Raw genomic sequence first — 12,994 nt, forward strand, 5'->3', positions numbered from 1 at the left:
AACGCAAATAAATCTCCAGAGACGGGCCGCTTTAACCATTGGAAAGGCCTTTTTAATCAGTTGACATTCAACATCTGTTTCTCCCTTCCTCTGCCCACTTCACTACGGACCACGAAAAAGGAAGGTAGCCAACTTGTTACACCCCTAAGTCGTTCCCCCACCCCACCCCACCCCAGCAATATCTGGCAACTGCTTGGGGGGGGAGAGAAACTGACAGGCAGCTTGCATTTACGGAAGAAACACCCGAGAGTTAAATCCCCAACAACGCTAAGGACACGAGGAAGGTGGGCTGCAGAGATATGTTTGCTGGCCTGCAAGATGTTTTGCAAAGAGAGAGAGTGAGTGTGTGTGTGTGTGTTTGTGTGTGTCCCTTGGTCTGCGTCTCCCCCCCCCCCCAAGTCACACGACGGCCTCAATCTCCACCGACTCCTCTTCCTCCAGCATGCTGTAGGAGGCGTGGGTCTGGAAGGGTCTCTGCAGCGGGTGGGCAAGGAGTTTGGCCATGCAGTTGTGCAGCTCCACAGCCGGCCCGGTCAGCGACACTTCGTACTTGTAGTTGGTGCCTTTGCTGTCCAGGTTGCTGAAGAAAGCAAAGGTCTCCTGGAGAGGAGAGAGGAACCGTAAAGGCATAGTGATGGCAATAATTTTATTATTTGTACCCCGCCCACAAGACTAGGTTGCCCCAGCCGCTGGGCGGCTATACATATAACATAGCATAATAATAGTCTTTTTTCCATATAGAAAGCTACATATGTTACTCAACAATCATATTCCAATTCAACAGATTAGCAACTTCCCGCTGACCCAACATCAATGTTTATAACCCAAATTGCACGTCAAGGGGATAAGTAACTCTGAAACAGAAGACATCTGAAGGCAGCCTTGTATAGGGAAGTTTTTTATGTTTCATTATCTTTTCATATATGCTGGAAGCCGCCCAGAGTGACTGGGGCAACCCAGATGGGCAGGGGTACAAATAACATTATTTATTATTATTATTGTTATTATTATTATTACTATTATTATTACAGTGGTACCCCGCAAGACGAACGCCTCGCGAGACGAAAAACTCGCAAAACGAAAGGTTTTTTCGTTTTCGAGTTGCCTCGCAAGACGAATTTCCCTATGGGCTTGCTTCGCAAAACGAAGCTTGCCCCGGGGACAGCGGGTCTTCTCTTCTGAAGCAAGGGGCTGGGGGGAGATAGCGATCTCCCTGCAGCCCCTTGCTGCAAAAGACGTCCGGGGGAAGCGGGGAAGAAGCGCTTCTTCCCCGCTTCCCCCGGACGTCTTTTGCAGGGTTGTCGCCATGCCGAAGCCTGCGCGCGCTGACACCAGCGCTCCCAGGCTTCGCGGCGCTGATGTCAGCGCGCGCAGGCTTCGGCATGGCGGCAACCCTCCGCCAGCAGCGGCAGCGCTGCCGCTGCTGGCGGAGAGGTCCGCGAAGCCTGGGAGCGCTGATGTCAGCGCACGCAGGCTTCGGCATGCCGGCAACCCTCCGCCAGCAGCGGCAGCGCTGCCGCTGCTGGCAGAGAGGTCCGCGAAGCCTTGGCCGGACAGCTTTTGAAGGCAGGCGGGGGGGAGCAAAGACTTTCGCCCCCGCCAGCCTTCAGAAGAGGAAGGCTGGCGGGGGGCAAAAGTCTTTGTCCCCCCTGCCTGCCTTCCCAGGGGCTTTTAAATCGCCCCGGACAGCGGAGAAGTCCTCCGCTGTCCCTGGGCGATTTTAAAATGCCGCCCGCCAGCATTTTAAGATCGCCCCTGACAGCGGAGAAGTCCTCCGCTGTCCCGGGGTTTTTTTAAAATGCTGGGGGTGGGAAGAAAAGCCCTTGTCCCCCCCCCCCCCAGCCTTCAGAAGAGGTCCGGGGACAGACTGTCCCCGGACCTGGTCTGAAGGCGGTTTCCCTAGGAACGCATTAATTGATTTTCAATGCATTCCTATGGGAAACCGTGCATCGCAAGACGAAAAAACCGCAAGACGAAGAGAATTGCGGAACGAATTGATTTCGTCTTGCGAGGCACCACTGTATTATGTTTTACAATTCTGTTTTATCTAATTTCATGCTCTCTAACATGTTTTATAAAAATATTTGCTGCTATTTTCTTACACTTCAAACCCCGCTGCGGCCTTTGCACAGGGGAAAACTTTTTATACATAGACTAGAAAGGGTTTCTAGTCATCTGTGAAAGATTCGAAATTTGTATCTTTCATCAGCGCTGTCAATTTTGTCGTCTCTGCATATTCCAAGGTTTCCACCATGATGATGATGAACAGTCTGGGCTGCTCACAGCATATATCAGAATATACTAAAACATCATACATTACAAACTGCCCTATACGAGGTGTCTTCTAAAAGTCATAAAGATTTTTATCTCCTTGACATCTGCTGGGAGGGTGTTCTACAGGGAGGGTGCCACCACTGAGAAGGCCCTCTGCCCAGTTCCCTGTAACTTCTTTTCTCGCCGGGAGAGAGCCCCCGGAAGACCCTCAGAGGTGGACCTCGGTGTCTGATGGAGCTGAATGATGGAGGTGGAGACGCTCCTTCAGGTCTACAGGGCTGAGGCCATTTAGGCCTTTAAAGGTCTGCACCAACACTTTGAACGGTGCTCGGAAAAGTGCTGGCAGCCAGTGTTATATGTTCTCAGAGGCTGCTCCCAGTCACTAGTCTGGCAGCCACAATCCGCGCATCTCTCTCAGCAGTGGAGTGAGATCTTGCCAGCAATCTGCTCCTGAACTTGGCCCAGCTGGCTGCTGAGGGATGACTGGCAACATCTAGGGAACCTCAGTGTCCCTGCCCACTTCGTGGCCCAGCGATGCCGTTTACCTTCCAGCTGGTTTCCTCCTCTTTGTCCTCGATGCCGTTGTGGATGTAGAGCACGTCAAAGTAGTAGTAAGGGCACTGGAGCATTTTCTGTGCAGAAAAGACAAAAGCAGCACGATCACGAATGACGCATGATATAGATGCCAGCGAAATTCACTAGTTGGCATCCATCTGTCTCAAGAGGCAATGGAGTGAAGCCAAACTGCTGCACTAACAGTACCCAAGTGCCCTCCCCGGGGCGCAAGTCTGGGCCATGTCTGGAGGTCCTGGGCTGCCCAGGCGACAGGACCCCCCGTTACGATATAGAAGCAATGCGGCCGCGAGCAGCTGCTAGCATGAAAGCAAAACATAATGGGAATGTTGGGACTGTTCCGTGGGAACAGAGGGAAAGTCTATTCGCAGTGCTGAGCACCGGATGTAGCTCAGAGTGTAATTTGAACTGTACAGGAAGTACAGGAGGTGGAGTTTGTCTCTCCGCTGTTGGAGTGTGAAGAGAGCAGACGTGTTTCTCTGTAATGCTGCAAAGACAGAAATAAAGGCATGTAAATACATTTCTGTCTATCTCTTTCCCCTGCCTGGGGGCAGGGAAGAGTGGTGTGTTCTTCTCATGCTTGAGGAGGATCGCCGATCGTGACCTAGCCTGGATCCTGCTCGGGAATGCAGACAGGGAGGTCAACAGGAGAACAAGCCGGGTGCCTGGAGAGTGGCCAGTTTCTCCCGAGAGGCTAGATTTCCTGACACACACACCCTTGACCTCGCTGATGGGGTCCAAAGGCAAGCAGAGCAAGACGTTTGGCACCAGCTGGGCTGCGGGAGTTGCCAGAAACAGGCGTACAAGGCGCCGTCCAACCCGTCTTAGGGACTCCGCTCCAGATTTGTGAAGGGTCTACACTCCTGAGCCTTTTCTTCTCCCGAAGATGTCGCACGAGGCAGCGGAGGATTGGGACCAGAGTTTTCCTTCTCCTAGATGGGCTCCCTTCCCAGGTGGATGAGCCCCACCTGCCCCTCACTTCCCTTTATTTACGGGACCGCCTCTCCTGGTCTGCCCTGCAGAGGACCTTAAGGTCCATGAATAATCATAGTTTAGAGGTCCCGGGCCCTAAGGAAGTCAGACTATCCTCCGCCAGGGCCAGGGCCTTCTCAGTGATGGCTCCAACCTGGTGGAATGCTCAGTCCCATGAGACCAGGGCCCTTCAGGATTTAACCTCCTTCCGCAGGGCCTGTAAGACAGGCTATTCCACCTGGCCTTTAATTTGAATTCAGCCTGATCTTTTATTTCCCTTCCCTTCCCTTTTTATGAAGACTGCCTGCTCTGGGATCTCAAAGCTAATTCTCCCCTGGTCTCTACGCTGGCCCAAATAGGACTAATTTAGCCAGCTAGCCCTGGTGATCATCTAATGTTTAGTGGATGGATTTTGCCCCAAATTGATTTTTGAATTCTGAATTTATAGTTATTCAAGTTTTATACCGTATTTTATGCTGTTTTTCGTTGCATCAATTAAGTGTTTTAAATTTGTTGTTAGCCGCCCTGAGCCTGGTTTTTGAACCGGGAAGGGCGGGGTATAAATAAAAATATTATTATTATTATTATTATTATTATTATTATTATTATTATTATTTATGGCATAGGCAGAAACTGTCTTCTTGACCACTGGGCCCACTTGGTCTCATCCGCTCCATCCACCAGAGCGGGTCTTCGCATGCAGGGGAAGCCCCTAACTCACTGAGGGTCCAAGGCCCATCAGCTCCCCTCACCTGGTTCAGCCGGCCAGTCAAAGCCAATCCTGGGATGTGGCCATTGCCGCCTGCTGGCAGCTTCTAGGAGCCACTGGTGAGAGCTTTTGAGTTATGGTGCTGGAGGAGACTCTTGAGAGTCCCGTGGACTGCAAGAAGATCAGACCTCTCCATTCTGAAGGAAATCAGCCCTGAGTGCTCACTGGAAGGACAGATCCTGAAGCTGAGGCTCCAAGACTTTGGCCACCTCATGAGAAGAGAAGACTCCCTGGAAAAGACCCTGATGTTGGGAAAGATGGAGGGCGCAAGGAGAAGGGGACGACAGAGGACGTGATGGTGGGACAGTGTTCTGGAAGCTACCAGCATGAGTTTGACCAAACTGCGGGAGGCAGTGGAAGACAGGAGTGCCTGGCGTGCTCTGGTCCAGGGGGTCACAAAGAGTTGGACACGACTAAACGACTAAACAACAACAAAATTTTAGAAAAAGAAAGAAAAAAGGAACGGGCACCTTCATCTGTTCTGTGATTGTGACCGGAGGATGGCAAGCTGGCCGGCTATAAACCAGGATGGTTCTGACCACGTACGGCGGTGGGATGCTTTGCACATTCTCCGTCACGGGCAGTTCTGTCTTCTGCTGTCTGCGTAGATGAGGGAGAAGGAGGGAAATTTGGGTCCGGGGACTGGACTGATAGCAGGTTTCCTGCAGGCTCCCCTAGCCCCGCGCCCGCCCCCTGAGCTAGAGGGATCAACGGGAAAATCCCACTTCCCCTGTTCATAAGGCAACCAGGATCATTCCTGCTCGACTCAGCAGTTCACACAGGAACATGAGGACTAGCGCCTTATTTTTAAGGGGTGGGTCACAGTGCGGTAGTACAGAAGGGAAAGGGTTTCTTGTCTGAAGCCCTGGGTCTGAAGCATCCCAGGAACAACCCAATGCCCGTCCCACCGGGAGAAACTTACATGAGGCTGAAAAGACCTTCGAGATCTTCAAGGAGGGAGAAACGTTAAGGTGGATAATTCTCTGCAGTGTGCTCTTGCCCCAACTGGTATCCAACCCCTCCCAGTCCAGATTCCTAAATCCCCTAAATCAGGGACCCCCCAAAGGTCATCTAGCCCAACCCGCCGCAATTCCGCCAGCACACGGTGAGAAGGATACTGAAGGACTTGCACACCACTGTCTCCAGGTCATACAAACAGCTGCAAACTTCTCTAGGATCAGAGGTGAATCCAGAGAGCTGGAGGGGTAGGGGAAGGGAAACCAGAAAGCAGGTGATTATCCCTCTTCAATTCATTTCACGTTTGATTTGTTTTCCGCCTTTCTATGTTAGAAAGGCACACAAGGCAGTTTACAAACATGACCCACTACAAAAAGTCACAATAAAAACTTAACTTTAAACTAAACGGCTTAGATCAAATAAAGCAATATTCAGCTATCCATTAGAATACACCAGCCAACAGTAAAATTAAAAATCAGCAGTTACCGTATTTTTTGCTCTATAAGGCTCACCTTTTCCCTCCCAAAAAGTAAGGGGAAATGTCTGTGTGTCTTATGGAGCGAATGCAGGCTGCGCAGCTCTCCCAGAAGCCAGAACAGCAAGAGGGATTGCTGCTTTCACTGCGCAGCAATCCCTCTTGCTGTTCTGGCTTCTGAGATTCAAAATATTATTTTTTCTTGTTTTCCTCCTCCAAAAACTAGGTGCATCTTATAGTCTGGTGCGTCTTATAGAGCGAAAAATACGGTAATAATTAAGCAGTTTACACCTTGCAATTACAATAAAGGATTACTAAACTGTAATCAATAAAAATAATGGCAGGACCCACAATGCACAAAATACCACCAAAAACACGCAATCATGTAAAAGGATCAAATTGAGAAAGAAGGGCGCACAACTTATAAAATGGTTTTTTAAAAGTATCCCTGAACTCCTTGAGCATCGCAAGACAAAGGAAAAGCTACAAGCAGGAAGGTTATTTACCTCCCCGCAAAAAAAAAAGGAGATTGAGAAGGTGGGGAAGGGCATCCAAACTGTCCGAAGGGATGGAACAGAAAACATGAGATAGCTCTTTTTACAAATGTCATTTTAAACATTTTCTTCAACTCATTGTATATCATTTACCAATTTTTTTAAATTTCTCTGCATTCCCACCACATATGGTAAAAGGTCCCTTCCTTTTCCTTACATTTCCAACATATGTTTGACCCAGTTTTATACATTTCTGCTATCTGTACTGGTGTTATATACCATCTATACATCATTTTCATGTAATTTTCTTTCAGAAGAGAACAATCTGTAAATTTTAAGTCTGTTTTCCACAGTTTTTCCCAATCTTCGAATTGCGTGTTATGTCCTATATCTTGTGCCCATTTGATCATGACCGATTGCACCTCCTCATCTTTTGTTTCCCATTCTAGCGGAATACTATATGCACCCTTCAGCAACTTCGCTTTCCCTTCGATGACTTCCTTTTGAAATCCAGAAATGGTGTAACTAAATCCTTTCTTGTTGTCTTCTTTAGACATCTCATATAATTGCCTATAATGTAGCCCCACGTCAGGCGAAAGATTCCTGTCCTGCCGCGGGTTGGACTTGATGACCCTTAGGCATAGCTGTCAACTTACAGATTTGAAAATAAGGGACCAGCAGCCTTGAAAATAAGGAATCAGCAGCCAAAATAAGGGATTTTCAGAGAACAGGTATGTTCAACTTCTGAGCCCCTCTGAGCCAAAGGCAGAAAGCCCAGCCAGCAGCCAAATGAAGCCTCAAGCGGTGGTTCCCACAGCGCAGCAACCCGGCAAAGGGGATGCAGCAAGGAAAACTACCGTCACCTCTCCGCTGGGAAGCGCTGAGCAAAGGCGAGTCCCCAGGCAACGCGGCCGATTTGATCGGCACAAGGCATGCAAGCTCCACCCCCCAGTTGTTCTCAGACTCCTTATTGGGTGAGCAACACAGCCAAGCAACACAGTTGGAGCCTCCCTCCTCCCTGGCCGGCAGGGAGGGAGGGAGGGAGAGGAGCTGCTTCCTTTGAAACCCGGGAAATTTAAGGGACATCATCAATAAGGGACAGCAGCAGGACACGGCGCTGGGATAAGGGACTTTCCTGCCAAATAAGGGACGGTTGACAGCTATGCCCTTAGCGGTCTCTTCCAGCTCTACAATTCTACGATTCTAGCATCTCCTCCAATTCCAGGGCTAAAGGGCTTGGGCAAGGAAACACAACTGTTGTGTGAAATGTGACGAGGCAGGTCAGAAGCTGCCACAGTTGTGGGGGGGACAATAAAAACCGCAACCCCTGAGCAGTCTGCAGTCAAATGGGTGGTCAGAGAAAAGAGACAGAAACGTACCCAGGTGACGTCGTTGTTGACCACCACCAGCGCAAACTCATGGCTCTTGTCAATTTTGTGCTTCGTCCGGACGAACATCTCTATCATCTTCTGGGAAATGTTCAGAGCGTTGGTTTTCGACCTTCCAGAGAGAGAGAAGATGCCCACATATAAATTGCAAGGTAAGGACAACTGTGACTTCTTTGAATGGGAACTCTTTACAAATTACTTTAAAAAGACAACAAAATGAATTGGACTCCTTGGCAGGTTTTGAATAAACATACACAGATTTATTGATTGCTAACATAGCAGATAGATAATATAAGGATTTATACAATTTTATAGTATGCAGAGAATAATATGCGTTGAAAAATCAGAGAGAGGAGCTGAGGGAAGTCTCGGGGGGAGGGAAGGGGGGAAATAATGAATATGAGATGTTTTGATATTTTGATATGTTGAAATTGCAAATAAAACAACTTTTTTTAAAAAAGAACTTCCATCACAGTGTGAAACAGAAACAATAATATTAATAATAATTTCTTATTTATATCCCGCCCATCCGGCTGGGTTTCCCCAGCCACTTTGGGCAACTCCCCAAAACAGAATAAAACATCAAAAAACAGAATAAAACATTGTAGTTCCGCAGCAGAAAAATGTCGGCCGACCAGAAGGGAAAAGGCCACTCACCCGTTGAACGATTCCAGTTTCGAGTGGGACATTTCCTCCGAGAGGTCAAGGCAAATGATCTGAAAGAGAGAGAGAGAATATCAAGGTCATGTTCCATAGAACAATTGTAGAGTTGGAAGGGACCCCGAGGGTCATCCATCCCAACCCCGTGCAATGCCCAACGCGGGGCTCAAACCCACGACCCTGAGATCAAGAGTCTCATGCTCTACCAACTGAGCTATCCCAAACTGTCCAACAAATCTCTAAAACCGCCTCTTCTAGGATGAGCTCATGGGACTAAGTTGGGGCTGGCCCGAAAAAGTCGAGGACAGAATAAGCTACTCACCACTTTTTCCGGGCAGTTGACCCGTGGCGTCCTGACCTGGAACTCGGTGGGCGGGACTGTGGGAGGCCAGCCTTTCCCATTGGTGGCTGTGGCGCTCTGGGGGCTGTCGCCCGTGCTGGCCGCCTCCCCTTCCCCCTCGCTGCGGCTGCCCACGCTTGCCTGGGCGCTCAGGGTCCGGTCTTCGGCGCCCTCGGGGTTGGAGCGGGTCCTGGGGCGCTGCTCGGCCGTCACCTTCTCCTCCTCCTCCTCCGTCGCACTGCTGGGCTCCGAGGTGTCCATCAGGGCCCCACGGTCAAGTGGGGAGTCCAGGTTTGCTGTTCCGGAAGGCCTTCCTAGAAAGGGGAGAAAGCAACACAGTTTGGGGGGTGACAGCTTCACTGTGGGGGGCAACGGATCCAGAATAGGGGGAGCCCTGATCAGGAACATAAGGACATCGGGCCAAAGGGCCTCCTGTCCTCACAGTGGCCAAATACCCCTAAGAAACTACAAATCCAGATAGACTGCCACTGGACCTGGAGGTTCCATAAGGACACAAGAAAAGCCTGGCTTCTGGATCAGTCTAATCCAGCCTCCTGTTTTCACCATGGCCTAATAATAACAATAATTCAGGGAAAGTCACAACACAACATTACTATGTAAAAACCATAAAATATATAATAAAAATAAGAACAGAAACAAACAAATAATCCAACATTCTTGTTTTTATTATGTATTTTGCGTTTTTTATATGGTAATGTTATGTTGTGAACTGCCCTGAGACCTGCGGGTATATGGCCGGTATACAGATGCAATAAATAACAATAAATAGAAATAATAACAATAATAAACAAACAAACAAACAAATCTCCCTTCCCACAGTACATTTAAAAGGGCATCGGATGTCACATCCTGAGTGCAAAAACTCTCTTGAATTAAAACTCCCAGAAATTGTTACTCAAGAGGTATGCGGCAGAGAATACACAGCAGTCAATTATCAATTTAATAGCATGAAAAACATCCTTTCCCAAATTATCCTTACAATGCATGATTTTTAGAACTGAAATGAGTTGAAGCTTTTCTACAGTGATAACATTTGTGTTGTCCATCCCCATAGATTTTCTTCAGTCAAAATAGTAAGATGTATCCGCCATATAAATTTGAGACAGTTTACATTTTGCTTAGGAATGTAAACAAGGTGATGTTGCTGAGCTGTCTGTTTGAAACCCAATGTAACTTTTTGATTATGTACGAAATGTAAAAAGTAGAAGGAAACCCAACAGGCAAAAGATTTGTGGTGGATCTGGTAAAGTCCTTCTTGGAGCAATGCAAAATTAACTTATGCACACAGTGACTTTTGATCTCAATCACACGCAATCTGTAGTCCGCTGGGAGTAGGAGTGCAATATGGGTATGTCTTTAAGTTAACATCTTACATCAAAAACCTGACAGTACCAAACTACCGAAGGCTTTTTACCAAAGCCAGACTAAATGTCTTTCCCTCTGCAGTGTTGGATGGCAGGTTGAGAGGAGTTCCCTACCAGGACAGACTTTGCTTGTGTGCTCAAGACATAAATTCCATAAAACATATTTTGCTGCACTGTGCGAAATATGAGCAAGCCAGGGCTGAACTGATATTACCCTTGCTGGTACCTTTCCTGAGAAAATAGGCTCACTATGTCAGGTTCCTATTGGAAGACCGGACAAATGCTAGAACATTAGCAGTGGCCAAGTTTTTATCGGTGGTTGCAAGAACCAGTGATCCCTATATTCTGAACGAAATGCTTCTTTAACCTGGAGGTAGGCTGTATGAATTGTGTATTGCTTTGTAACGATTTGTTGGGTCTCTGGACCGTAATAAAGGTTGATGATGACATATGGAACTCCCTGCTGCAGGACCATTTACGGCTTTAAAAGCAGATCAGATAAGTTCATGGAGCAAGAGATGGTCTACTCTTATGTACAGTACAGTTAACTTTCTTTATCTCTGATTCTACCACATATCATATCCATTTCTTCACTCGGTTGTCTGTTGCTCCTGGCAAGACCAAGCTTTGCAAGAACCGAGCTGCAGCGTTGAAAACAATGTCCCTTGCAAGAGCTAGGCTAATATGCTCTGATCCCGGCTTTTATCATTCAGCTAGCATGATAGCTTGGTGTAGTTTGCAAAGCTGAGAGAGAGATTTGCAAAAATCATGACAATTTCACACACAAAAACTGAAATTGGCTGCACAACTGATTAGGGTCACCTTTCTTATTTTCCTTTGCAACCAGAAGAATAAACTTATATGAATTGTCTTTGCAGGGCTTGGCAGCTCCTCCCCATCCCCGTAATAGATGAGCTTTCCAAATACTGTACAAAAAGAAGGTTTTGTACCAAATATTATCCGCTTAGCATCCTTTATCCTCCCATCCAAAGCAATTATACTGCATCCCATAAATGACCTCTCCCTTTTCCTGGAAAACCACCTACCTCGACCCCTTTTGTTCCAAACGCAAGCAGCCTGGAAAACCAGTGATCGTTCCCAGAGACAGACAAAACCCAGCTGCGAAATTAAGACTCCTTGCAAACCAGACCGGAAGTGTGGGAAGGGAAGAACCATATGGGTGCCCCTCTCCTCGCAATGGATGCCGGGATTTGTAGTTCTCACTTCCAAACGCCTTGCAAAAGAGAAACTGTTTGTTGAAAGACGCAATTCTGCAATAGATTGGGGGGTTTGCTTGTTTCCCTTCCAGAAAGCTGGAATGCAACTGAATCACCCTGGTTGAAGTAGATATAAAGAAGGCTGGCATAGAAAAGGACGTCGATGCAATCAGGAAATAAAGTAGAGAGGGTGGATAATGAACCCAAGAACTACCAACAGTGGAAGATTGGCAGATGAAGATGATGGACTTTTTGGAGCTAGCTGACCTGACTGGAAGAATCTGCGACCAGAAAGAAGAGGAGTTTCAAGAGGACTGGAGGAAATTTAAGGACTATTTGATTAAATATTGTAATATTAAAAAAATAGAAATTAATTGAAAGAAACAAATAGGCCTAGGATTAAGTTATAATTAAATAAATGGGATTTAGAATATAACAGGCTGTAGGAATTGTGTATTGATTTGTAATGATTTGTTGGGTCTCTGGATCGTAATAAAGATTGATTGATTGAGAATATTAAGAAAAGTGAGTAAGATGGACTATAATTGGAAATTGTTTTAGTTTTAAAACGATATTGGAAAGCTGTTACTTTTAACTACAAGGAAACTCAGAAGGGAGGGACTAGAGGAAGTCAAGCAAGATGTTTAAAAGGTTGGATTTGTAAAGAATTAAGTTTGTTGTTATTGTTTATCTGTTTATTGCTCCTTTATTCTTCTTTCGTTCATTGATGTATTTTTCTTTTTTTCCTGTTTATGTGTGTCATTCTGCTTTGTGGTTTTTGTTATAATTGTGGAAAATCTAATATATTTTTTTTAAAAAAAAGAGAGGGTGGATAATGCGGCCCTTAAACTGAATGAATAAATAAACGGTGGAAATGCAATGAAGGGTTGAAAGCGGTCAATGAATTTTAATAGAAGGAACGCAAAATAAATCAATGGATGGATGGATGCAAATAAGTGGCATGAATAGTAGATGGATGAATGCAAATGAAAAGTAGATGAATGAATGCAAATAGATGGCATGAATAAATAAAGTCAGGGTAAATGCAAAAATGATCAGGGGGTCCCTTTACCTTTAAATGCAAAAAGAAAAGAAAAACTCTATGGGGTTTAGCCAAGCCTCCCAAAATAAGCCGGAAATCTTGTCTGCGGACAAAAGTACCGAGTCCTCTATGTCTGTCTTAGGCTGAATGGAGGAACTACACCGTCAATCAAGTGACGTAAACATCAGCTCCAGACCAATCAACAGGGCGGGCGGGGAAAGGAAAAGGGGCAGAGGCCTCATGCCCCTTTCCAACCTATCCACAGAGAGGATTCTCTTTTCCCCCGCCTACCAGTCCCTCCCCGTTCCTCTTTTTACTGGGCAACCGGGCAGTCAGTCATTGTGACGACCAGCCAATGAGAAGCCCAGGAAGGCCTTGAGAGGGAAGCTTCAAACTTTAAAAGCAAGATGGCGGCGGGGGCGGCGTTGCTGCCGCGACAGCGGCTGTG

At 47.0% G+C, this 12,994-nt stretch overlaps 1 protein-coding gene across 2 annotated transcripts; it reads right to left on the minus strand.

The window, feature by feature from the left end:
• Positions 1-30: 30 nt before the first annotated feature.
• BABAM1 (BRISC and BRCA1 A complex member 1) lies at positions 31-12,964 on the minus strand. 2 transcript variants are annotated; one of them, XM_081177952.1, is made up of 9 exons: positions 12,838-12,964; positions 8,885-9,216; positions 8,560-8,618; positions 7,894-8,014; positions 5,707-5,785; positions 5,511-5,535; positions 5,059-5,188; positions 2,820-2,906; positions 31-600 (listed from the first exon to the last, which is right to left on the minus strand). In XM_081177952.1, exons 2-9 carry the CDS (start codon positions 9,161-9,163, stop codon positions 400-402), a joined length of 981 nt encoding a protein of 326 aa, XP_081034078.1. In that variant the 5' UTR covers positions 9,164-9,216; positions 12,838-12,964; the 3' UTR covers positions 31-399. The 2 variants fall into 2 exon arrangements, with proteins under 2 accessions (XP_081034078.1, XP_081034077.1); XM_081177951.1 differs by lacking the exon at positions 12,838-12,964 and adding an exon at positions 11,334-11,484.
• Between the last annotated feature and the right edge of the window lie 30 nt (positions 12,965-12,994).

This window comes from Podarcis bocagei (assembly GCF_964188305.1).
Source record: "Podarcis bocagei genome assembly, chromosome: 18".
NCBI lineage: Eukaryota > Metazoa > Chordata > Lepidosauria > Squamata > Lacertidae > Podarcis > Podarcis bocagei.